Source organism: Melanerpes formicivorus, unplaced genomic scaffold, assembly GCF_026170545.1.
Source record: "Melanerpes formicivorus ecotype bairdi unplaced genomic scaffold, bMelFor1.0.p_v2 SCAF_25, whole genome shotgun sequence".
In the NCBI taxonomy this organism is placed as follows: domain Eukaryota; kingdom Metazoa; phylum Chordata; class Aves; order Piciformes; family Picidae; genus Melanerpes; species Melanerpes formicivorus.
Genome location: NW_027142377.1, coordinates 8,472,323 through 8,498,156, shown reverse-complemented (window position 1 = coordinate 8,498,156; position 25,834 = coordinate 8,472,323). Strand labels below are relative to the sequence as shown.

Genomic DNA, 25,834 nt, shown 5'->3' with positions numbered 1-25,834 from the left:
TATCTGCCACTCAATCCCTCAGTATGTTCTCAAATATCTAATTCATGTTCATGCACCTCAAACTGTGAAGAGATTCTTGCTATCTACGTTCCTATACGTTCTTTTGTACATAGGTGACTTCAATTCTGCCCTCTGGTAGTGTCTTAGTCATCTCCTCAGGACGAGCAATACTAATTTTTCCTAACACACACAAAATGAAATGGAAGCAGTAATAAAATCACTGGATACAATCTTCACCTACATATCCTTCTTACTAGTCAAGGGCTTCAGCAGCCTGCCCGAACCCTCTGCAAGGGGCTTTCTGGGGTTTTTGTTTTAAAGTCTCATTTGATTTAATGGTTTTAATTTTTGGTATTTCCCATATAATGAGACACACCAGACCCAAAAAAGTCACTTACATAAGTTAGGAGTTCTGCCACAAACTATTACAAATGGATTTTTTTATCAGTTTACTGCACCAATACATGTGAACACATCTCAACTGCACCTAAAATGGGAGTCTTTCAAAATTTGTTTGCCCTTCATTTGCTTGTAACTGCCTTAGAACTGCCCAGTTATGAAGATGAGGGACAGGTAACAGCACATACTGAAAAAAAGCATGAAATGATCCCTATGGTAGAAATGTCTATGGCACCCTTATTATTACTTATGCTATGCACCGAATCCCTTTCCCTCCCACCTCCCAAGAAACAAAAACAATTGATGAACAGAATTCAGTTAAAGGGAATCAAAAGGGTAGACCTTGTGGAGGCCTGCCGTCAAAGCCTAGCTGTGTCAGTTGCACAGGAAGACACCCCTTTTCTTCCTATTACAAGCAATCAACATAATGGAACATTATGATTAATATCAGGTAGTGTTAACAGCTTTAATTAAAGAAAAAATATGATTGCATAAAGCCAAATGTCATAGTGCAGAAATTTAGCACCAAATCATTTGCAATTCATGTAAATTGAAGAATTCTTTACCTGTTGCTTTCTTTCTGTTCCTCTAATCATCTCATTTTTCACAAGACAAATTTGAGTTTTTAAAAATACTGTTGATGAATCAACTTAAACATTAGTAATGTCTGTCAGTATAAAAAGCAAAGTTTACCAGGCAAGCAAACAGGCAAACACTGTTACTTAAAGGTTAGCACTTTGAGGAAGTTCTTTAAACTGTTTTCCCCTAAATTGCAGAGAGCAATGAAAAAAAATGGAACTATTTCATGAAACCATCCAAACACGATTATTTTCTGTTCGAACACGGTGTGTATCAACCAGAAAAACAAGCATGTCAGTTATCTGAGGTAATAATCATCAAGCTTAAGACAGTGAAAACACATTCTGATCAACTTTTCTGTTCAAACTTCAGAAGTCTTAGGTAAAGCACTTAAAATTGTAAAAAACAAAACAAAACAAAAAAGAAGGATGTTCACCCCTTTAGTCTCCACCATGATGGATGGATTTAAACAGCAGTACAGAGCAAATGTGTTCTGCATGTTAATAAAGACTCATCTTGTACTATTGAGCGTTTGGGGTGTTTGAATTTCATTGACCACTCAAATTCTTGGCCTAAGGAGGTTTCTACGCCTAGGGACAAATTCTCTCCTCAGTTATGTGCACATGGCTCTCAGTATGATCAAACACAGCCAAATGCTCACCCAAGGACAAAATGTGGCTCTAGGAGACTTCATTACTCAGATGTATACAGACACACTAATCTTTGGAACTAGCATTATGCTTGTACATGCCTTCGAAAAAAAAACCAACCACATGTATTTCCAATTACAGTTGTTTAAAGCCAACTTTGGGAACAAGACAATTAAAAAATGTGGTTTGAGTTAAGAAAGTCTGTCGCTAAAAATGAGATACCTTCCTCAAAGTTCATGAATGGAAGAAAGAGGAAAACCAAATAAATAAAAGTTAATTTGCTTACTTTGGTATTCATGTTCTGAGAAAACTCCAAAATAGTATCAACTCTTGTCCACGCATCAGGATGTTCTTTTAAGTGCGTCAAGACTTCTTGTGCCATTCTTTGCTAAAAGCAAATTTGATGAATAAAAGCATCAGCATTAGATTAAGACATTATATACTGTCAGCAGAGAAATCAATATATAATACTTCTTTATATCACTTATCCAAGAGTTAGGCACAACACAACCAGGAGCATCAAGTCTCTGAAGCCTCCTTCTGCATGCCACTGAAAAGTTTATTAATAACCAAATTCAAAAAAGTCATCTGCTTAGGTCCCTCTTCCATACCAAATGATTTGCCTAGACCAGCAGTGAACATGGAGAAACAGCACACGACAGAAAATATACTAGGGAATGAAGAGCTCTCCCTTTCAAGAAAGCCACTTAGGTAAAGTTTTATTCAAGGGCATCCAAACTTTCCAGTTCTACTGGAAGCATTCACGTAAAATGCGAACTTTAAGGAGTACTGTCAGCATGCTGCAAAGTTATTAATGCAGGAACTAGGTATTTTATTTGGGAAAAAAAAAAAAAAGAAACAGAGCATTAGAAGTCTCAAGCCTCCACTTCCAAGGAATCCCTTCAGTATCTAACAGTTTATTTAACAGTAATAAAAACTGATGGGGCAAGGAGGAAGGGAAGTGGTCATGGTAATTGTTTGCTCTTCCTTGGGACACCCGCTGCTGCTGTACTAGATACTATGGTTTTGGTAACTTGCAAAAACCTCATCTGAGGTAATTACACACTGAAATAGCTGACTTTTAACTATCCTTTCCAAAAACCTGGAAGTCCATAAGGTTTTGTGCTTTTTAGTTGGTTGTGTTGTTTTAGGGAGCCAAATTCCCTTTGCCATTTCCAAAAATCAGGTGTACTGACAAATCTTCTGCAAAGTTTATCACCTGCAAGATTAACATTTTGTATCACAGTTAACAGAAATCAGCTGGATCATTCACTGCACTGTAGAACTCATTCAATGGAATTACCAAGCAGTTAAAGGTTTACTTTAGAAATAAAGTCAACAGAACTTACTATAAGCTACACAGACTTATAGTCCGCTGCCAGAACATACCAGAGCCAATCAACTGGTGTTAGGAAAACACGTATTTTCGGTAAGGCAGAAATCCCAAAAAGGTCACAAATCTATATACATGATATTGTGACGAACAGATAAGATGGGTATAGGATTTACTGAATTGGAAGGTGCAAGAGTAAAGAGCAACAATGTCTGAAGTATCTGTAGAAAATTGGCATCCCTATGTAATACAACTGAGCATACTGGAGCAACTCCCAGCCTGTTATTGACTAGGAAGTCCCCATAGATTTCATATGGAAAAGTACCACACAAATAATCCTTTTGCATCCCAAGGCAGTACAACCATAATCTCACAGCATGACATCAGAGCTTAAAACCCACCAAACAAACACCAATCAAAAGAACAACAAAATCACCAAACAACCCCACCCTCCATGCCCCCAGCAGCAAAACCAAAACCCACCACTTCTGATGCAGTTTTGTGTAAGGCAGAAAGACCAGCTATTACTTCTAGGTTCAACCTGGCTGTCTTTTTATACAGGCCTCCTTAAGTGCTTCTAGTAGGAGTGACATACAGGATCAAATTTCAACACCAACAAAATACAGAAGACTAAACAGCCTTCTCTCCAAAAAATTTCCTCTCTCACACCCACTAACCCCTTTTCTGGGCATTAATTCCTGTAGTTTCATAAAAACAACATAAAAATTGAGCAGTAATAATTGATCAAAACTGAATTCTGTGTGGCTGCTACCAAAATCAGGGAACGAGTAATTCTTCTGAACATGTAACAGTTCAACAGACCAATGGAATTAAGAGTCTGGGATGAGCTCAGCTGAACATCTATGAGCTGTCTTACCTCTACTTAGTAAGGTGTTGCTCTGGGATTGGGTTGGGAATATTCCTTTCCCACCAAGAAAAAAAGACATTTAGGACAGATCTAGTTTGTTTCTTCATCTAGTTTCTAGCAGTTTCATCTAGTTTGTTTCTTGCCTAAGTACAGGTCAGCATATAATAATTTTGCAAGAGATAAAAATTAAGCAGAAGGAAACAAGTGATGAATGTGAAATCAAGTTCAGCATGAGCCATCCAGGCTGCATTCTTTTTTAACCTAACATTACCCTAATCTATTTTTGGTCAAACCACTGTTAATCTTTCCATTTTAATATTTACTTCTCTCAACTTCTATTATTCCTGTCACCCTTTGAGTCATTATTTGAGCTGTCAGCCTCCACAGAAAAAGTGTTTTCTCCTGTAGGGATTTTTTAACTCCTTCAAAAGAAGGGCTCAGAGCCTCACTGAAATGTCTTCACCTTTGGAAGTGTCCAGAAACAGCAAACCAGTTTCAATCAAGTGAGACATATGTATGTAAAGTACAATTATACCATAGTTCACTTCTGCCAGCTAAGCACCACCTCTTGAATTTTTACTTCTTAGTGCATTATTTTTCTAAACAGCAAACTACTTAGCTGTTTGAACTGAAGGAACACCTCAAACTACCAGAACAGTGACAATCTGATCTCAGCTAACCCACTGATACCACCCTCCAGAGCCAACACAGATGCTGTGGCAGTTCAGCAAGGCCGAAAAAAAATTAAAACCAGTGGACATGGTTTCTTTTTTTTTTCCTTCCAAACCACGGCAGAGACCTGACACCCCACACACAACCCACTCTGAGCCAACACCTCTCACAAGAGGCAGGCAAAGCATGGACAGTGACACATCTTCCACAGACCATTTAAGTGTCCCCAGGGAGTGGTGGCAAACAGGGTGGGCAAAGAGGGCACTACATGTCAGCAAGGGCATGGCACAGCAGTTTGCAGGGCAGTTCCCGCAGGCAGGGGAAAACTATCAGCCCCACTGCAGAACCAAAGGTGTCTACCCAGCAGAAGGTGATAGCCTCCTCACATGCTGCCCCCACCACCACTGATACAGCTACCCAGACTGAGCTTGAGGGAAGGCATGCAACCACACAAGCATCAGGCTGCAGTGTGCTCAGCTAAGACATCGGTGCAAAAGGGCAGCACAGAGCTCACCTGTGGGTATGTGCCCAGGTAGAGGAGCTCATCCACTTGGTAACAGAACACCAAGAGCAGGTCAGCAGGCTGAGAAGCATCAGGGAGGGCGAGTCAGAGAAAAAAAAAAATGGAGTCACACCCTGCTTTCCCCAAAGCAGGATCAACTATCAGAGCTCAGAATGAGGATGGAATGAATGGAAGAGCTCAGAATGAATGGAAACAGGTCCCTATATGGCAGGGCAGGCGACTCCTGCCCTAGCACCCCACACACTTCCAGTTGCTAAGCATGCCAACAGGTATGAGGCCCTTGACTCTGAGGGACAGTCAAACAATGACAAAGATGGAAATGCTCCCAAGGAGCTAACAAAGGTAAGTAAGGCAGTCAGCACCACCTATCAAAACTGCCTCTACCAAGAAAAAGAGAAGGGTTATTGTTGGTGGTGATTCCTTCCTGGAGGGCCAGAGGGTCTGATTTGCCAACCCGACCCATCCTCCAGGGAAGTCTGCTGCCTCCCTGGGGCCCAGGTTACAGATGTGGCAAGAAAGTTTGTGGGGTCCCCACCGATTATTATCTGTTACTGACCTTCCAGATCAGCAATAACAAACTATAAAAAAGAAAACTGAGAGCTGTCAAGAGGACTTGACGGCCCTGGGTCAACTGGTCAGGGGGCATGGGAGCACAGGCAGTGTTCTCCATCACCCCCAGTAGCAGGGACCAACACAGATTGAAGGAGATCCATGAGATTAATTCCTGGCTTCGAGCCTGGAGCCACCAGAAGAACTTTGGGTTTTTTGATTGTGGGTCAATTTACACAATACCAGGCCTGCTGGCAGCAGATGGGGTACACCTCACTCAAAAGAGGAGAAGGGTTTTATCGTGGGAGTTGGCTGGATTCACTGAAAGGACTTTAAAATAGGGAAAGACCAGGCCCACTGGAGACAAGCCTGGAACACCTGTGGGACAGTGTAATGGCTCCACTGCTATTTCAGGAGAGGTAGGGGATAGTGGGCCATGAAATAATGAAGATGCTAAGGCCACTGACAAGCTAGGACTCAATAGCCCCAGGGAGCAACCAAGCAGGGAATGGAGCCCGACCCCACAAAAAGACGCCCCCACTGACATGTTATCCATGCCACTGCATAAGGCATGGCTAACAAGCAAGAAGAGCTTGAAGCTACTGTCCAGCAGGAAAACTATGGTATTATTGCCCTGATGGAAACATGGTAAGATGAATCCCATAGCTGGAATGCTGTGTTGGATGACTATAGGTTCCTTCAGATGGGCTCAGCCCAGAAGCAAAGGTGGTGGCATGGCCCTGTATGTCAGGGAAGGCCTCAACTGTCTCGTGCGTGATGGGGTTGAATGCTTCTGAATAAGAATCAGGGGAAAGGCCAACACGGCAGACAACATAACGGGGGTCTGCTGCAGACCACCCAACCAGGACCATGAGGTTGATGAAGTCTTTTATAGGTGCCTTGAAATGGACTTCAATTTACCATGTATCTGCTGGAAATACAATGCAGCAGGCAGGAAGCAGTCCCAAAGGTTCTTGGAGTGCATGGAAGACAACTTCCTGCAACAGCTGGTGAATGAGCCAACAACGGATGGCTCTCTATTAGACCTGTTGCTTGTAAACAGCAAAGGACTAGTAAATGTAAAGGTTGGTAGACATCTTGGACAAAGTGACCACAAGATGGTAGAGTTACTGAAGTTAGGAGGGGAGTCAGAAGAACTACACCCTTGGACCTTCCAAAGGCAGACTTTGACTTGTTTAGAAGACTGGATGATGGCATCCCCTGGGAGGCAGTTCTGAAGTATAAGTAAGTCCAGAAAGGCTGGATGTTCCTCAAGAGCAAAATCTTCAAGGCACAGAAACAAGCTGTCCCCACTCATCAGAAAACAAGCTGGTGGCACAGAAGGCCTGGCTAAGTAGAAAGGTTTGGGTAGAACTCAGGAAGAAAAGGAAAGTCTACTGTTCATGGAAGAAGGGGCAGGCAACTCAGGAAGTCTTGCAAGGATATGTAGGGAGAAAACCAGAAAGGCCAAAGTTCAATTAGAATTCAATCTGGCCTGTGTGATTAAAGATAAGGAAAAAATACTTTAAGTATGTTAACAGCAAAAGAACAACATGGGATAATGTTCACCCACCACTGGATATAGGAGGGACCCAGGTGACGAAAGACAAGAAAAAGGCTGAGCTGCTGAAAAGCTGCTTTGCCTCAGTATTTGTCAGTGACATCAGCTGCTCCATGAAGGTTCACCCCCTGGAACTGGAAGACAAGGATGGGGAGCAGAAAGCAGCCCCCACAATCCAGGAGAAGGTGATCAATGACCTACTATGCCACTTAGACATGCCAAGTCTATGGGACCAGATGGGACCCATCCCTGGTTACTTAAGGAGATGGCAGATGTGCTCACCAAGACACCATTATTTGTCAACAGTCCCAGCTAACCGGGGAGGTCCCAGTTCACAGGAGACTAACAAATCTGATACCCACCTACAACAAAGCCCAGCAGGATGACCCAGGGAACTACAGGCCTGTCAGTCTGACCTCAATGACATGACAAGTTATGGAGCAGGTCATCCTGAGTGCCATCTCATGGCACATACAAGACAACCAGGTGATCAGGCCCAGTAAGCACAGGTTTATGAAAGGCAGGGTCTTGCCTCACTAACCTGATCTCCTTCTACAATAGCACGACCCACCTAGTGGATGAGGGAAGGGCCCTGGACATTGTGTACCTGGATATCAGTAAAGCCTCTGACATCATCTCCTGCAGCATTTTCCTTCAGCAACTCATGTCACAAGGCTTAGTTAAGCAGATTCTGCATTGGGTAAAAAAATGGCTGCATGGCCAAGCATAAAGAGCAGTGGTGAATGGAGCTAAATCTGGCTGGTGCCCAGTCACTAGTGGCATCCCCCAGGGTTCAGTACTGGGACATGTCCTCTTAAACATCTTTATTAATAATCTGGATGAGGACTGAGTGCACCCGCAGCAAATTTGCAGATGACAACAAGCTGGGTGGTTGTGTCAATCTGCTAGAAGGTAGACAAGCTTTACAACAGGATCTGGACAGGTTAGATCGATGGGCCAAGCCTAACTGTATGAAGTTCAACAAGGCCAAGTGCCAGGTCCTCCACCTGGGTCACAACTACTCCATGTTAAGCTATAGACATGGAGATGTGTGGTTGCAAAGCTGTGACTTGGAGAGGGACCTGGGGGTATCGGTTGACAGCCAGCTAGGTAAGAGTCAGCAGTGTGCCCAAGGGGCCAAGAAAGCCAATAGTATCCTGGCTTGTATTAGAAACAGTGACCATCAGGAAAAGGGAGGTGATCATCCCACTGCACTCAGCACTGGTGAGGCTACACAAGTATTGTGCTCAGTTCTGGGCCCCTCTCTTCAGGTACGGCACTGAGGTGCTGGAGCACGTCCAGAGAAGGGCAGTGAGGTTTGTGAAGGGCCTAGAACACATGACCTACAAGGAACATCTGAGGGAGCTGGGGTTGTTCAGTCTGAAGAAGAGGCAGCTGAAGGGAGACCTCACCACTCTATAGAACTACCTGTAGGGAGGCTGGAGCAAGGAGGGTGCCCACCTCTTCTCCTTCATGTCAAGCAAGGGGACTACAGGAAATGGTTCCAATCTGTACGAGGGGAGGTTTAAGCTGGATGTTAGAAAATATTTCTTCACTAAAAAGATTATCAAATATTAGAATGGTCTGCCCAGGGCAGTAGTCATGTCACCATCCCTGGATGTGTTCAAGCAATGTGTGGCTCTGACACTTACGAGACATGGTTTAGTGTTGACCCTTCGGTGCTGGGTCAAGTGTTGGATGATCTTTGAGGCCTCTTCCAACCAGGTGTATCCTGTGATTTAGCATTAATACCCTGTTCTCCTTATAAACTTCTCCAACTTTAACCCCACTCATACTAAATAATACCGCCTGTTTTGTAAGGCAGTACAACAAACATATTATTCAAAAATCAAGCACTCATAAATCCATACTTTCAAGGAAAAAGCTATGAGCAGTTTTCTGTCACATGATTATTAAAAAAACTAGACCTAAGTAACTATTTTGAGCTTGAGAAACTCAAAAATAAGTATTTCAGAAACCAGCAAGGTATTTCAAACTTCATAGGAACTCCCATTAGCAAGCCTCAAAAAGCTTTTTAAAGATACATAAAATGAGCACAAGCAAGTATATTGCTGTTTATTCTAACAGCTGGGAGGAATACAGAAGCACCAGATACTTCATCTTGTTTTAATTCACTACTAATTGTTCTGCAAGAGTATCTTAGTCAAGAGGTGCCTGACACCAAAACTCCCCACATGCTAAGTATGAACAATTAAAATCTTCCAGAAGAGGATATATGCCAACACCCTCATAGCAATACTTGCTTTCAGCATTTAAGCCTGATTTCCAAAGTAGTTCAAGACACAGATAAAAGCAATACAAGGTTAATCTAAGGCAATATATGCAAGCACATAAATACATTGGCCCAATTTAAGCTTACAACTTCACAATCTGCACTAAGTCCCAAGAAAAGAGTGCAAGAACTTCTGCAAAGAATAATGAGGGAAAAAAATTTCACAAGAACTCTTGTCTTAAATACAAGCAAGATGCCTCTTTGTAGCTATAAATACAGTTATAGCATGATTGCAGATTTTTCTGCAGAATACAGTCCTTCAGTGAGCCTAGCATTATACTTATGGTTTCACTATCCCGACCGTAAAAGGTTAGCTCAGACCTTCCTGAACAACTCAAGTCAGAGGAGGAGAGCTGCATGCAGAAGTGCTCTTACCATACTGTACATGATAATGTCTTTCAACAGCAGAAGGCATGCTAGAAATCAACATACTAAACTAGCAGTTTTAGAAATCAATTCAATGTTCACATTAAACAAGAGGCCTGCCTTTAAACCAGGACATGTGAATAATTAGCAATACTCCAATCACTAGCAGGGTAAATACACCAATATTACTGATTTTTATTGAATTTTGCTCTACTGATTTGTTTTAAGATTAAACACACATAACAAGATGGGTTCCAAGTCCGTATTACCTGTGCGCCTTCTCCATGGTATAAGCAGTTCACCACATTGTCCAAGAGATTGATATCCAGTTTCTGGTTAAAATCCAGCAGCTGACGAGCTGCATGGTCTGCTAACATTGTCATAATTGCTGGCATAGATTACTGCAAAATAAATACCAGAACTTTGATCAGTTAATGAGACATTATTATTAAATGTACTTGTAAAAGCAAGTGCTTCAACTTACGAACTCCATTTGAATGAGGAGCTACACTAGTAGTAACAGCCCTGCACAGAACACTCCTTAGAAGGCTCAGCAGCAGGACAAAAAGTTCACACCCCATCCTCAGCAAATAAAGCATGCAAGTTCCGCTAGTCGACAGGGTGTATTATCACCACCCTACAACTTATTTCAAAGCAGGTATGAACCCTTACCAGGCTCTGAACACAAACTGGTAAACTTGCTGGAAGAAATACTTAGTATTGTCATAACCAAAACCCTAAGGTGCAATCTCTGTCCCATTTTGAGTTTCTGAGGCAAATATCAACCTTTAGATCAGTTCTAAAAGCTTTTAAACAATTGTTTATGAAAGTGAAATGTGACCTATACATACACAATAAGAAATTAGCCAACCACACCAAAACAAGGAATAACCACACCAAAAAACTAAACCCTACAAACCAACCAAAAAAAAAAACCAAAACAAAACACTTTACGTTAACTGTCTAGCAGTAAAAAATTACCACTGAAATTATGACAGTTAACTAAAGGCACTTGGAGAGGATGAAGGGGATGGACTGTTAAGTCAGCAGGTTACCCCATGTGCCACATTAGATCACTTCAAACTGAAGTGGAACTCTACTCGAAGTTTCAAGTCCCATAAACCCAGCAACATATGCATTAACTCTTTGTCCTAGATACAGCAGCCTCAATATTATGCAAAGGAAGTCAGGTTGGGGGGTGCGATTGTGGGTGTGCATGTGAAATGCCTTCCAGAGAGACTGGTACAAGATAAAGCCAATTAGGAAAAAACCAAGAAAATAAGCCAGGAGCCATAAAATTGTGGATGGTAATACACACTTCACCCTTTTCACACCACCCCCTATGTTGGAAGCACAGACCATTTATGCCCTATTCTCACAATCACTGGCAACTCTACATGTATTCCTCCCCTCTCAAGAGCCTCTCCTACTAATTCACCCTCCTTTCCCGAAGTCAACTTGGACAACTCTTAGATCCCTCGGAGTTACACGAGAGAGCTATATGCACATTCAGAGTGATACAATCTGAAATTCTTCCAGAGAAATTCCCTGCCGTGCTCTTTAGAACCGGCTAGAAATCAGATCTGCTCTAACATCCTGTAAGAATTCATGCCTTATATACTTAAGTCAGGTTCAAAACTAAAAACAAGACAAACCTGTGCCTCAATCCAAGCAATTAGCAATTAAGTGAAAGTCTTATAGTAGCATACAGACTAGGAAAATATTTTCTTTAGAAATGCCTATTTGCAAGTAATATTAATTTCATTTACTTCTATACTGAATGGCAGTAATTTCAAAAGCCAAGCATTTTAACTCTAGTTTGAAATCAAAACTAAGTATTACTACACTAACAATTATTTTGAGGGCTCCATCCCTACATGCAGCCAGCCTTTTTACATCTACCTTGAAAAATGTAAGAGAATAAACATCAAATGGAAACCAAAATGAATTAAAACTAACACTCCACATCTATCCTCTCCGTACACACACACCCCCACTCAACTACTAAAGTTCTGAAAATTCCTATGTTAAATATAAAAGCAATCAACAAAACTACAAGAAAAACCCATTTCTTTCATTTAACTCAGAAGAACATTTAGCAATTTCATCTCGCAGACAATCAGTAAGCACCACTACTATAAGTAAATTGCACCAATTAATATTCTTTACAGCTTAGAGCGGCTAATACTCCCACCGGCCAAGCTTGCTTTCAGGCACGCCCCTTTTTGTTCACATCTGGCCTACACGGCTGAACCGTGAGCCGGAAAGCGGTTTTCAAACTACAATAAACGTCGTATGTCAGCCGCTCCTCAGGTAAGGTCATTCATTTCAGATTTAAGGCTCTTTCGGTGTTTTTTTACCAGCCCTATGAGCACAAACGACGAGCCACGTGACCAAGAGAAGTTATTAACTACATGGAAGCAGAAAGGAAATGTTTTGAATAGGTCCCTCTGCCACTCCCTGCATTATCTTCAAAATGACCTACCTACTCGAAAACTGAAATATAGAAATGGCGGCTTTGTGGTCAGCTCTAACTAAAATCAACTCGATTACCTTCTCCTAACTATGCACCCGTTAGTTTATGATCTTTGATTTTGTATACTTCCCCCCGCCATGCCTGAACTCCTGAACAGATTTAAACAGCAGCTCTAAGAACTATCACTAATCAACCCTTCAACACTGCGAATTAATAGACAAACAGGGAAAAAAAAAAAAGGGAGGGGGAAAAATCTGAACTACAAGCTAGCAAGAATCTGACATCTACCGAAGGTCAAAAGAACTGCATTTACAGCACTGTTTACTTAGTTATTCCAACTCTCGATGACCCTGGTACCTCTAAGTTTAACAGAACAGTTACCTTATTATGATATACCCAGATTTAATACACTGGAATAGAAACATACATTTTGATAGTAAGAAATGCTGAGTATTCACAATAAAGCACAGACCACCCTCAACCCAGTTACTTAATGCTCATTAGGGGTAGCAATTACAAAAAAAAAAAAAGAAACCCTGGGAAAGTCACTGCCCGATTTCTAGCCATGCAATTCCGCGACTGCACGTAAATAACCACCTCTCTATCCTCTTCCAACGAATTCGTCGCATTACTTGTAAATTCCTCCAGCTACACGGTATGAAACGGAGGACATCACAAACACATTCGTATTACACTTCACACCCACGATCACAATAAAATTTCTTCCCCTCACTACTTTACACACGTGTGCCCACGTACGAGGTTAAATAACACCGCCTCACAAACATCTCCCCAACACCTCGGAGCATTCATTTTCGCCATGGCCGCACCCGAAATAACTCACACCCACCCAACGCACAGGCCTTCCCCTGCTCCCGCCGCAAAGCCAGGGTCGCGCTGCTCCCGCGAGGGCCCGAGCCCCAGCTGACGGACACGCGGAGGGTGCGAGAACCGGTCCGGGGGTCCGGGGTAAGATACGGCAGCCGCGGAGACTCGCGCGGATGGCGGGCGGGCGGGCCGGGGCCCTCCTGAGCGAAGCGGACCCGCGGCGGCGCAGCCCCTCCCTCCGCTCCCTCCCTCCGCTCCAGCCCCGCGCTCTATACAGGGCCCCCACGTGATCCAGGCGGACGTTTCAATACTGCTGCACAGACACACAAAAATATTTCTGGAAACTTCCACTCCTAATAATTTACAGATTATGTCCTCCGTTTTGCCCGTACCCGATCCCAACCCTCCTAGACCATTCAGCCTCCCTCGTAACGAGAGGCAGGCCCTAGCCGTGCGCCTCAGCAGCGGTTTCCCAGCCCTTCTGCCATCTTTCCCGTGGCCCCAGCATCCCCGCACCCTCTCTGCCAGGCCTAGGATGCTTCTACCTCAAACCTGCTTTTAAACGCCGCACACCCTCCCTCCTCAGGGTTTCTCCTCAGAGCCCATCAAGCCTCTGCTTCCACAGCGAAGACTTTACGCCTTCCACACGGTCACACGAAGAGCGGTACCCTCCCACTTCCCCACACCCTCTCCCGAGATCTCCCCACATGCCCCCCACCGCGTTACTCATCGCAACCACCCCCCCACCCTCCTCCCCATAGCCTCAGTACTAACTTACCTCGGTATTTCTTACAGCCTCCTCCTTTAAAAAGTAGGGGCGGGTGAACGAAGTTTCTAACCACACGCCAAAAAAAATTAAAATAAACACCACCAAAAATAACACGCACGCCCCGCTAAAAAAAAAAAAAAAAAAAAGGAAAAAAAAAAAAAGGGGGGGGAAAAGTAAAAAACCCACACCCGAAGGGGGGTGTAATGACGAGCGTACCCTCCTTCCCGTTGGGTATGTGCTACGAGCGTTACTTCTCCCCACACTACCACCTAGCCAGCGTGCCCTGGCCTGACTGCACTAGGCGCCCAGAAGAAGCCTGCGGGCCCCCGGCGGGTGCTCCTCTCAGTGCCGCCTTCTCAGTCTAGGCACAAGGCCCCGCCGCCGGCCGCGCAGGAGATGGGGCACGCTTCCCTCCTCCCGTGCGGGGCGAGAAGTGGGTCGGCGCAGAGCTCCGGTCTATCAAGGCCCCGGGTAGGGAAGGAGAGCTTCTACCTTCCTCGTGGCCCTGGCTTGGGGCTTCGGCTTGGTGGGGCCGCAGTTCTCTCTTTCCCACGTCGCTGGCTGCCCAGGCCGGGGCCCGTGCGGCTGGGTCTCTCGTTACTCCTGTTGCTGCCGCCCTCCTTTAGGCCTGACCAGCACTCAGTTCTTCCCCATTCCCACCCCCCCCCAGCTAGCACTAAACTTTGCCCCCTCAGCTGCGCCGGCGGTTCCCCCTACGGGCTCCCCTACGAACAGGTCGCATGCACGACGTTGGAGGCAGCAGTGGTAGCAGGGACTGAGCGCGGCGCGTCTCCCCCTCCTAATGCCACAGACTCGGAACCGGCTCAAACCGGTTCAGACTGGGAGATTCCATCTCGGTTTAGTTTTCAGCCCATGGCGCCTCGGAGCGTTTGGAAACCTCGGGCCTCCGCCCAGTCGCCGCTCCCATTGGTCCTCAACCATACTACGGCGCAGGCGGCCTCAACTCTTATTGGGCAGAGGATCTGCCGATTATCTGCGCGCCTCGGAGGGGCGGAGGGAGAGAGCGGGCGCTGGAGGGGGGAGGAGGAGGTGTGGATAAAATGGAGGGGATCCACCTCCTCTCCAGCAGAATTTTGCGCTCAGAGGGGAGGGGGGAGCGGGCCGCGGGCCGCTTCTGTCTGATAGGCCGAGATGAGCTGTCAGTCAAAGGCAGAACCGCCTAGAATTCGCAAACGGCGGGCGCCAGGGTTTCTGGGTCCTAGTTGGCTAGTGCCTCTGCGTGATGCGCGTGTCTGAGCGCGGCTTGTCAGGCTAGCGAGGGGACGGCGCGTGGGGGCGGTGCGTGTGGGGGGAGGGGCAATAGCAATTCGCGGGCAGGTGGCGGCGGTTGGGAGCCGTGGCTCGTGCCCGGGCGGGAATAGGATGAAGGGGCGCATGGACTGTGAGGAAAAGGAGGTCTCAGCCCGTTTGGGATGGCTCATCTAAAATGCCATTACCACTGAGGTGCTGTTTCCGTGGGAATGCAGCACTGAGTTGAGGGGGGAGTTGCCTAGTGGATGGGGTGCTATCTGAGGAGGTGGCTTGGGGCTGTGTGGCAATGGCGAGCTTTATTTCATAGGGCTCTTTGGTGCTGGAGTGGTCTGTGATGTGTATGGTGAGCCCTCGATGTAGTCCTAATCTGGCGTCCCAGACGGCGAACGATTAAGTGCTCAGCTGTGTGGGCAGGAGGGGCAACAGTGAGGGGTGCTGGTTTATCCTTTACCTGGGTGGGCCAGTTTCCTCTACCAAGGCCTGTTGTAGGGAAGAAGCGGGAGGGGGGGGAGCTGTCCTTTTTCAGGATGCCTACATTCATGGGGTATCTAGCTTGCGTCAGCAGCTGTGTTCATCAGGTCTTTCACTGTTGCTTGTTGAGGTGTGGTTGAGGCAAGGCTGATAACCCTATAGATAGGAGAAATCTTGAATTCTGTGAGGAATGCTCATCTACCAGATGGGAACAGGGGTGAGCTCAGGACAAAGACTGGCTTTTCAGTGTAGAGCAAATCCAACAGGCTATGGTTGTATGCCTCCCTACCTGAAGGAGTAGAAGAATGTGCTTACCAACTTTCATACAGAAAAACACATGCAGTGAAGGTGTCTAGTACCTGTGTATGCATTTCTTTGTAGCCTTAATCTCCTTACCTGAAGGGGAAACAAAAACCAACAAAAAACAGCCATATAAAATGTATGAAAACTTTAATTTCGAAGAGGAGGATACTATTGTGAAGCATTTAAATGTCCTTCTCGGAACAAACTTTATTTTCACCACCTAATCTGAAGCAAAACTTTCCCTTTGATTTGTAGAACCACATTACACTGTTAGTTGAACTTGTTGCTGAAGTGATACTCTTGATTCACAGAATACCATGTCTTCTTGATGGTATCCAAATAGAAATAGTGCTGTATTGTTGGTGCTGAGCTTGAGACTTTGCAAATAAGTTTTATCCTTTCAGAAATGCTGACTTGCTCACAAAACCAGTCTCTTTGTATTGTCTACACTCTTCTCTAAAACAGAAAATCTAATCCTTTGAAGTTGTCTTTGAGAAACTGGCCAAATACTTTTTCAGGGCTTTAGGGAGTGTGTCTGACTTTGTTGTTTGCTGTTTGTTTAGGCAATGTGTGTGGGTTTGTTTGTTTGTTTGCTTCAAAATGGAAGCCCAGCAAAGATCTGGAAGTACTAGTACTGGTCTTCTGGAAAAGGTTTTAAATGTCCTTAGCAGTCCCATGAGCTACTTGGGAATATTGAGTGGGTTATATATAGATTGATACCACTATTGTTTGCAAAACTACTATCTTACACTGCAAATCACAGCTGCCTGTAAAATAAAATTACAATTATAAGAGTTAATAGACAAGCTTACCAAAAGCAAGCCTTTTGATTCCTGACTGTCCTGCTAGTTAAAACACAAGGTACAAAAAGGAATTGGAAAATGGTGAGTGAATATTTGTGCTTCTATGTCAATATATATAATTTCTTTATCGGTTATGGTTTTAAGTGGTCTGCCCTGTTAGTTGCCTGAGCATGTGAAATACAAATTTCTCAGTTACTGTTTGTTTTTCACCTAGAGGCTCTTAAGAAGTTTTTGGTTGAACATGCTGCCATAAGTTCTCCATAAGTTCTGTGTTGCATAACTGAATATAAAGTACATAAAGATGCTTGGCCATAGCGTGCTTGGGATAGTGGTGGGCAGGGTGAGATGCCATTTGGGAGGGGAGAATAAAATTTTCTGGAAAAAGGCTTTGGGATCATTTTGTAAGATGTGAATGCAAACATAAAGTGTTCAATGACATTAGAGTTCTTACTTCAAGCTGCCTCAATCTCCCTTATTTTCTTTTTATTGTCCTGTAAGGTTTTTTGTTTTGTTTTATTGGGTGTTTTTGTTGTTGTTTGGGGGAGGATGGTGGTGGTTGTTGGCAAAAGTATTTTGTGTTTAAGTTGAGGGATGATTGTACCACCAGTTTAAAGCTTTTTCTCTTTTTTTTTTCTACATGAATGTTGAAGTTTTATAAGACAGCGTTAGTAACCTTATTGGAACAATTTATTCTCTACAATTTATGTGTATAATATTTTGACTGCTTGCTGGGAATGTCTTAAAGCTTACCTTTAAATAAAGTCTCATGCTGCTTTAAAAACAATTAGCTTCTACAAAAGCATTAAAGGCGTTAGTAGATTTATGTGGGAGTTAACTCTTTCAACCAGGAGTCCGTCAGCAGGTTTTTATATATTCATGCTGAGAGCTTGTTCCATTATGTTAAATGAGCTAAACTACTAGCTCTACAATACCATATGAACCTATGACATTGCCAAGAATATGCAGTAGTTCAAAACTTAATTGAAGACTCACTTATTCACAAGGCTATCTTACCCCAGTACATATATTTCTTTAGCTGAGGCTGTATTTGAGATCACAGTCCAAAAAAGGAGGGCATTTTACATCATTAAAGCTAGATATTGAGTAATGATGTGATGTGTTTCCTGTTTGAACAGGCACTTTCTCAGTAGCAGAGAATCACCAAGGAGAAAGTCTGTCAAAACTAAATCAATACATCAAAGTTTAGCCAAAAAACATCGAGCTCCTTTTATTTCTGAAAAGTAGCTTCAGTGTAGTTGTCTTCCCTAATACTGTAGGTCATAGAGTATGAGGATGCATAGAATCTCAACTAGGATAAAGATAGATCACGGGTAAATTAGCATTGTTGTGAAACCGGTGTCCTAGCAGAACCAAACTGGACAATCAGACTGTTTTTTTTTCTGCTAAGTCACAAAAAATACTCTTAGTTGTTTCATTTGGAAATCTTTCTTTTAGCTTTCTACCTTTACAGATAGTGTGTATTGACTAGTGTGTATGAAACCACTAGATCATGTTTTAAAACTGCATTTTTCCTACATATATTTGTTTGTTTGTTAGTTGTTGGGTTGTTGGTTGGTTGGTTTGTTGGTGGTGGTTGGTTGGTTTAAATCCATTCCTTCTGTTCTTCTGTGAAAGGTTAACAGTTTAAGGTCTGGTTTCTACCAGATGATCTTAAGTTGGGTGTTACAAACACTGAGTAGAAAGAAATAATACAACATAATCTATAAATCTTGCAAACAGGAAATTGAATGTAACTGAGTTGAGAGGAGAAATATAAGCTCATGTGTCCTTGGGAAAAAATTATAAGTTCAGTACAAGGGAAAACCTGGAAAATTGTAAGAGCTGAGACCAAATTAGATAGGCCTTTGCTCAGTTACAGGGCAAAGATTGTAATTGGGGAGAACCTGTGGGCATCAGTTTGAACAGCAGCAGGGTAGTGATCACCTCAAGCTTGTTTTGAGACCACTCAGGATATTATAGATAAGCCTGGGTATATCATTATCAGTATGCTGGAAACAATTGGGCTTGTTTTGGTGGTGATCAATAATTAACACTTAAGAAGAGAGAGTAAAGGTATGAAGTATGTAAAACATGGCTGAGGGAAAACTAGGTGGGAATATTCATCAATAAATTTGTTGACGTTATGATGTGTAAACAGTAATGAATACTATTTTAAGATCATGAAAATATCTGTAAATAGGGAGTAGTCATTACACTGAAAACTAAAATGTAGTGTTCACAATACATACAAATTGATCAAAACTAAATTTGAAGGAGCCAAGCAAAACACTGTGGGGAAAAACCTGCTATATATTGCAAGGGATAAATTCTCCTTGTGCAGTCCTTTAACTGTGTGACCTTTATAGTCTTTCCTGCTAATGGAATTTTTTGCTAGCCAAATCTTGCTTACCACATACATGTGAATAGCTGATGCCTGAATGTGGTGAGGAGGCAAATGGAAAGATAAGAAACTTTCCCTTTTGTTCCAGTCACGTCCTTCAAAGAAGTGAATTTACAGTATTTTTACTGAAAACCTTTAAAATGGAACTGATCATATAAATGCATGAACAATGACATAGATATATGTAATGCAAAGGAAATGTTTGTGTATAGTAATGCTCAGTAACTAAAGAGAAATCTTTAACTACATTGTTGAAGTTATTCAAGAACTACTAAACTGTAATAAACTTTACTCACATTTTAACAAATAAAGCTCTGTGAATGATTTTGATATCTGCAGGCACAAACCACTTCAGAAAACTCCTGTAAGTCTAAGGTGTATGTCCCAGAACAGAGCTGTTCTGCAAACTGTGAGTGATACGAAGCTGTGTTAATCTTGCAAGGAGGTAAACTCAGAGTTCAGTAAACCAGATCTGGTAAGCTGTACATATCTTTCAGTAATTAATCTGATTTAAACTGCCTAGTGAGGAAGATGTATCTGGAAAAAAAAATTCTATCCACAGATAACAATAGCACCCCTTTGTGTAACTGGGATTGTGGATACAAGGACTGTGATAGAGGATAATTGATGGATTTTATGACTATGAAATTCATAAACATCAGTATCAGGATAAAATACAGGTTATACCTCCAAATGAGACTACTGTATAACTTTGATTTGTCTCAGTCTAGTCATAACATCTTTACTGAGCCTAAATTCTGAAGTACCCTGGAGCAGTTCCACTTGGTTTTAATTCATTGTCTTTACCCTTCTATACCATCATACATATACCTTGGCTATCAGGATGCTTTTCCAGTTCTGTATTAGCCTATGAAACTAAAACTCATTCCACAAGCGATGAACACCTGACTGTAATTCCAAACCAAGTTTCTTTAGCTTTTGGAAATCAATGAAGCAGTAATTTGTAGGAAACTGCACATTTAGGCAAATAACACTGTTTTGACATAAAGGCTCTAAAATTCTTCCCAAGTTTTTCTGAAGATGATCTTACAGCTTCCTGAGTAGATCTGCTGTTAACGATTAATGTATGAGCAGTCTTGATCCGATGTAAGGTTCTTGATTTTTGTTTTCCATGTTTTCACAGTGAACTTGACTTAGAGAGGTGTTTTCTGTTTTGAGCTTTACTCTATTCACCTCTCTTTTCAGTCTACCATATATTAATGTTCAGCCTTTGGCAAGCTATGTTTTTCAAATGCTGGATTTTTTTTCTCTCATACTAGTTATGAAACTTAATCTTTGATCATGCTTCTTTCTGGCTGTCCTGTGTGGATTCTGAAGGGAAATTTAGGACTGGAAACTGTTTTTATCCCTAGAATCCTTTTTTTCCCTTTGTAAGAATCCTTTGGACAGCTTCTTTCTTTTTCCTCATTTTTGGGGGGGGTGGGAAAGGGGGGTTAGAGTTGGTGGGGGGAAGTGTGGTCAGCATCCCTGTAATCTGTTTCTATGTGTCCAGGTATCAATGGGCAGTTTATTTTGTAGGCAAGACAGAATGAGAAACTTGTCATCCAGACTAGAAAAGACACAACAAAATCATCCTACCCCAAAGCAAATGGCAGTACTGTGGGTCTGAACCTGTTGGAAACTTAATGCTCTAAAAGAACAGAAGGTGTCAGTTTGTCTGTCAGTGCACAACTGCATTGTAGATCAGACTCTTCCATTGTCTGTGATGATATCTTATGACTAGTTGTATACATTTTCCTCCTTGTAGGGATATATTTTGGAAAACAAAAGCTTTCCATTGATTTAGACTGGTCTGTCAGCAAGTGCGAGTTCAAGTCCAGAGGAGGAGTTAAAGAGGAGTCTGGGTGAACCTTGTGCTTTAGCAAGCTGTGGCAGAAGCCACCACACATTCCACTTGTGACGGGGGTCTTCACACTTCCAAGGGGGACTCCTTCAATGTCAAAAGTTAGCTGCACTTTTCCCTGTAAGAAAGCATTGTGTCAAAGTAATTGTACTGCCCAAAACTTGAAGATGGTGCTAGCAGGTATGGATGGCCAACTCTTACATGTTCATGGACAGGCCTTTTATAATTTCATCTTTCCTCAATGCATTGAAGGCTGGATGGCTGGATGTGTTTTCTTACCGGGGAGTTAGATTTCAATCGTTTGGGAAATGCAGGTCTTGAGAGCTTCCTGCATGGAGAAAATTGATAATTAGAAGCATGTGTTCTGTAAGTGTGCCAGTGAACTGTCTGGGGCAGAATGAAAGCCCATATTAACACAGTGTGAGTGTTGTACAGATGCAAACCTGGTGTGCTGTTAACCATTTTAACCTCACTACAAACTTAGTTGAAAAATCTGGTTATTCACAGGGTCTTTGGTTTGGTTCTAGTTTTCCCCTACCAGAATTTAATACATAGATTACTTTTTCTGGCCAGCCTGTTTCACAAGGTATTTTTTTAATGGAAGAAAACTAAAATACTGACATTTATGTCTCCAGCAATAGGAAAGAAATATGATATCATTTAGGTAAGTGTCACCTAACAGCAATTAGCCTTAAACCCAGATCTCTCTCAAATGCTCTAGACTGTAGATGGAAAAGGACTCTGGATTCTAAATTGTGGTTTTAAGTCACATATCCATGTGCAAACTAGAAAACTGAAAAAAATGTCTAGGGCAATGTACATGAAATAAAATTAATTTTCATCTGCTAATTCTTTCACTCTTGCTTTATTTAAAATTGCTAGATTTGAAGTTGTGAGCAGATAGACAATTATTTCATGTGAAATGTTGCAGCCAAACAAGTGTGGGGTTGTGGCAAAATAATGAACTTTCATGCTGGTTTTTTTGTTGGTTTGAGGTTTTGTTTGTGGGGCTTTGTTTTATTTTTGCTTGGTTGGGGGGGTTGTGTGTTTTTATTTTGGTTTTTTTGAGGGGGTGGTTTGGTGGGGGTTTCTTGTTTGGGGTTGTGGTTTTTCTGGGGGTACTTGTTAGTTGTTTTTTTTTTGGTTTGGGTTTGTTTTTTGTTTGGGCTGTTGGGTTTTTTTTTTTCCTAAATGGTTTCTATGAATTTGAAAAATTCCTGCCTAAGAAGCTGTGATTAAAAAGTAGTGATGCCAACTCCTCCAGCTTAATATTTTTACCTCAGGAAAATAATTAGCACGTAATATTGATGGGTTTTAAAATATGAGGTTCATAAAAGGGAGAAGGACGTTGTGCCTGTGATAATCAATAGATTGCTCAAGTATGATCAATAAACCATTAGCAGGATTCCACTAACAACACTGACCATTAAGAAGTGTTTTTTTTAAATCCATTTCAACTGTAAAATACTGCAGAGAAGAAATCCAGAAGGCCCCGTTATGGAGGACAAAACAGGACCAAAAATAGTTTAATATAAAAGTACTTAGCAGAAACCACATCAAAAGCAACCCCATTTTTAATATAAAAATATAGTAAATCGTGTAAGCCTGCCTATCTCTTAGCTAGTTGAGAAGCACAGTAAGTATATAAAGAAATATGGCCATGAATGAAGCAACATTTCCCTACAATTATTTTTTACCTTTAATTTCTCAGGGTGGTAGGAAACATATCCTGCTTGTAGGGGTAAATAATGAGAATCACAGTATCACCAAGGTTGGAAGAGACCTCAAAGATCATCAAGTCCACCCTGTCACCACAGACCTCATGGCTAGACCATGGCACCAAGTGCCACATCCAATCCCCTCTTGAACACCTCCAGGGATGGTGACTCCACCACCTCCCCGAGCAGCCCATTCCATTGGCTAACAACTCTCTCTGTGAAGAACTTTCTCCTCACCTCGAGCCTAAACTTCCCCTGGTGCAGCTTGGGACTGTGTCCTCTTGTTCTGGTGCTGGTTGCCTGGGAGAAGAGACCAACCTCCTCCTGGCTACAACCACCTTTCAGGCAGTTGTGGAGAGCAACGAGGTCACCCCTGAGCCTCCTCTTCTCCAGGCTGAATGAAAAAAGTAATTATTTTTTTTTTAGCTGTGAGTCACTAGTATCATGTACAGTTTCAAGGTGGTTCTTTTCAATCCAATAACTTGATGAATTGGTGAATATAAGATTTATTTAATGTTGGTTTGGGATGATCACTTTATCATTTGTAATAGTGATTTAATGCCAAATCCCATTTTTCCTTGCTTGAGGAGGAGTTCTGCTTTCTTATGCACAGGAAGAAGTGTAAGAAAAGGAATTCTTCCTATAGATAATTGTTTGGCACAATCTGAAATATGTTTAATGGATTCAGCTTTCCAGACTTTGAAAAAGGAAACCAAGAATAGAGGATTTTCTTTTTTTTTTAAGCCACACATTGTCCTCTTCTTCAGAGCAGAATATTTCTAACAAACAAATTCTATGAGAGCCTAGTGTTCAAAGTTATGTAATAAAAATAATTGGCAATTCTATTATCATAGTCTAGACTACAACACAAAAGGCAAGCTCAAGGGAAATCAGAGGTTTTCTCATGGAAATAGATAATATTTGTATTTCATTAGTTTCAGCTATTTTAAATGTTTCAACTATTTTAAGTAAGCATGATAATCTGTAAACTTTCAGAGTACTTTAGTTGCGTTCTTTGGTTAAAAAAATGGGTACAGTAAATTGTTGTAGAATAAAATGTGCTATTGTTAGCCTCCACTCTCCTGGGTTAGTGATAAAAGCTCATAAAAGGCCTCTGTTATTTCATAAATGGTCCAGAGGCGAAGCTTTTCCTCTCTGCAATATGTATGCTGCTTGTATATATGACAGATTAATAGTTTGTAGCAGAAACACAAACCAAGGTATCTGGTTTAGCTGGAATAAAATTGTCTTCTGGAATCCTGAACGGAACAGATTTTCAAACTGGGAAATGGCCATCTAGTCTGAAGGTGTATTGTCTGTAGTGGGGATTGGGTAACAGTATTACAAGAGGTTCTTGAAGGATTTGTTTGAATTTTCCCAGCCTGACACTGCATCTTCCTCTGCCATCTGTGGCAAAGCCTGCAGAATCAGGTGAGAAATTTCTATTAAGAACTGTTTGCCGTGTAACTGCCGCGCAGTAATTTATGAAACAAGGACCACTGCAGATACAACCTGTGTCTCAAGGGTGATAAGAGTTTGTTAGTATGTGCTGGTATTTGGGTCACAGGCTTGATGAAAGGGGGGAACACAACCCACAAAGTTTGTGCATGGAAGCTGTGAAATGTTACAGTAGCAGGGTCATCCCTTGTGACTCCTGGTAATTAGATAAAATTTACTTATTAATGAGGCCATAGTTCCACATATGCTTTAAGCTGGCACTGAAATCTAACCTGAAAAAAGTGATTAGTTTTAACCTGAATATGGCTGTAGAAAAAATTTTACCAGTAGGGATAGGTATGTAGCTAGGACTAAGTGGGATGTTAGGAAGAAGTTCTATACAGAAAGAGTGATTGCGCTATGGAATGGGCTGCCCGGGGAGGTGGTGGAGTCGCCGTCATTGAAGGTGTTCAGGAGGAGACTTGATGGGGTCCTTGGTGCCATGGGTTAGCTGTTTGGGTGGGTTGGATTGGTTGATGGGTTGGACACGATGATCTTGAAGGTCTCTTCCAACCTGGTTTGGTTTATTCTAATAAAGGTTTATTCTAAAGGGAAGAGAAGGACAACAGAACTCTTCTTGCAGCAGCAGTACAGGTTTGTAATGACTGTATATAGAAGCATAACTTGGAAATACAAAAAACTGTGAGGGAAATAAGACAGAGAAACATATCCTCCTGGTTTTGGAGCTTATTATAATAATCAGATGCTAAAATTACCCAAGCTTATTTGGATCTTTTGCTGTACCTGCATGTGTAGGTTAGAAGAGGACATTCCCAGGTTAACAGCCATCCAATCAGTTAGTGATGTTGGTGCTCCCTGCTTCATAGGGAGTTGTATGTCTGAAATAGAATGCAATGTAACTCCACCTCAAAAGTATGCAACTGCATAGCCAAGTTGCATACATATATAACAAAGCAATTTCATATCCACAGATACATTTTCAATTAAAAAGACCTTAAGAGTAAGACAAATTAAAATCCTTCAAATGAAATGTTTTCCTTTTTTCTGTGATGTATTGCCCAAGATATTCTGATTTGGACACTGCTGCTTAAAAATTCATTTGCAAATGAAAATTATGAGCAGCCTGGATTGATGGCATAAAGATTAACCTATGTAGGTAAATACTGCTGTTTTATGTAGCATTTGTATAACTGATACGAAGAACAGGCATAGAGTGCTATTTTTTGCATAGTCCACAAGAGGTTACTAGAACTGCAATAGCACTGAGCATGGCAGTAAGAAATAGTTCTTGTGGATGGAGAATGAAATGTATCTCAAGGGCTTTGAGGGAAACTTCATTACTTGAAAATGTTAATACAGTAGAAACTATACTAACTCCTGTACAGAACTAACCCCTTTAATTTTCCTCTATTTTTATCTTTAGTAAAACTGATCTTTTTTGTTGTTCCACCAGTCTTATAGATAAAGTTGGCCCTTCAAATATATATATATATATATTTTAATTTATTTTAATGGGAGGAAGGAGCAGCAAGAACAATGAAAAAGAAAAAGATCTTAATTGCTACACTATTTACTGTCTGAGTTAAGGTTTGCAGAAAATTAGTTTTCCAGTAACTGGATGAGGTTTGTGATGCTGACACATTCTGGGTGCAGCCCAGTGATCATCAGAAATGTAATG

The 25,834-nt window shown here is 42.0% G+C and overlaps 1 protein-coding gene across 4 annotated transcripts in view; it reads right to left on the bottom strand.

Annotated features, from left to right (window-relative positions):
• The window catches only part of XPO1 (exportin 1), a 42,859-nt gene extending 28,328 nt beyond the window's left edge, over positions 1–14,531 (bottom strand). The window contains exons 1-4 of one of the 4 annotated variants that reach the window (XM_068153233.1): positions 14,359–14,531; positions 13,876–13,931; positions 10,063–10,194; positions 1,915–2,016 (exon numbers count right to left, since the gene is read on the bottom strand). In XM_068153233.1, coding sequence (XP_068009334.1) covers positions 1,915–2,016; positions 10,063–10,188 — 228 coding nt within the window. In that variant the 5' untranslated portion in view covers positions 10,189–10,194; positions 13,876–13,931; positions 14,359–14,531. Of the gene's footprint in view, positions 1–1,914; positions 2,017–10,062; positions 10,195–13,119; positions 13,225–13,875 lie in introns of those variants that run through there. The other 3 variants (XM_068153232.1, XM_068153236.1, XM_068153234.1) reach the window with 3 other exon arrangements.
• Between the last annotated feature and the right edge of the window lie 11,303 nt (positions 14,532–25,834).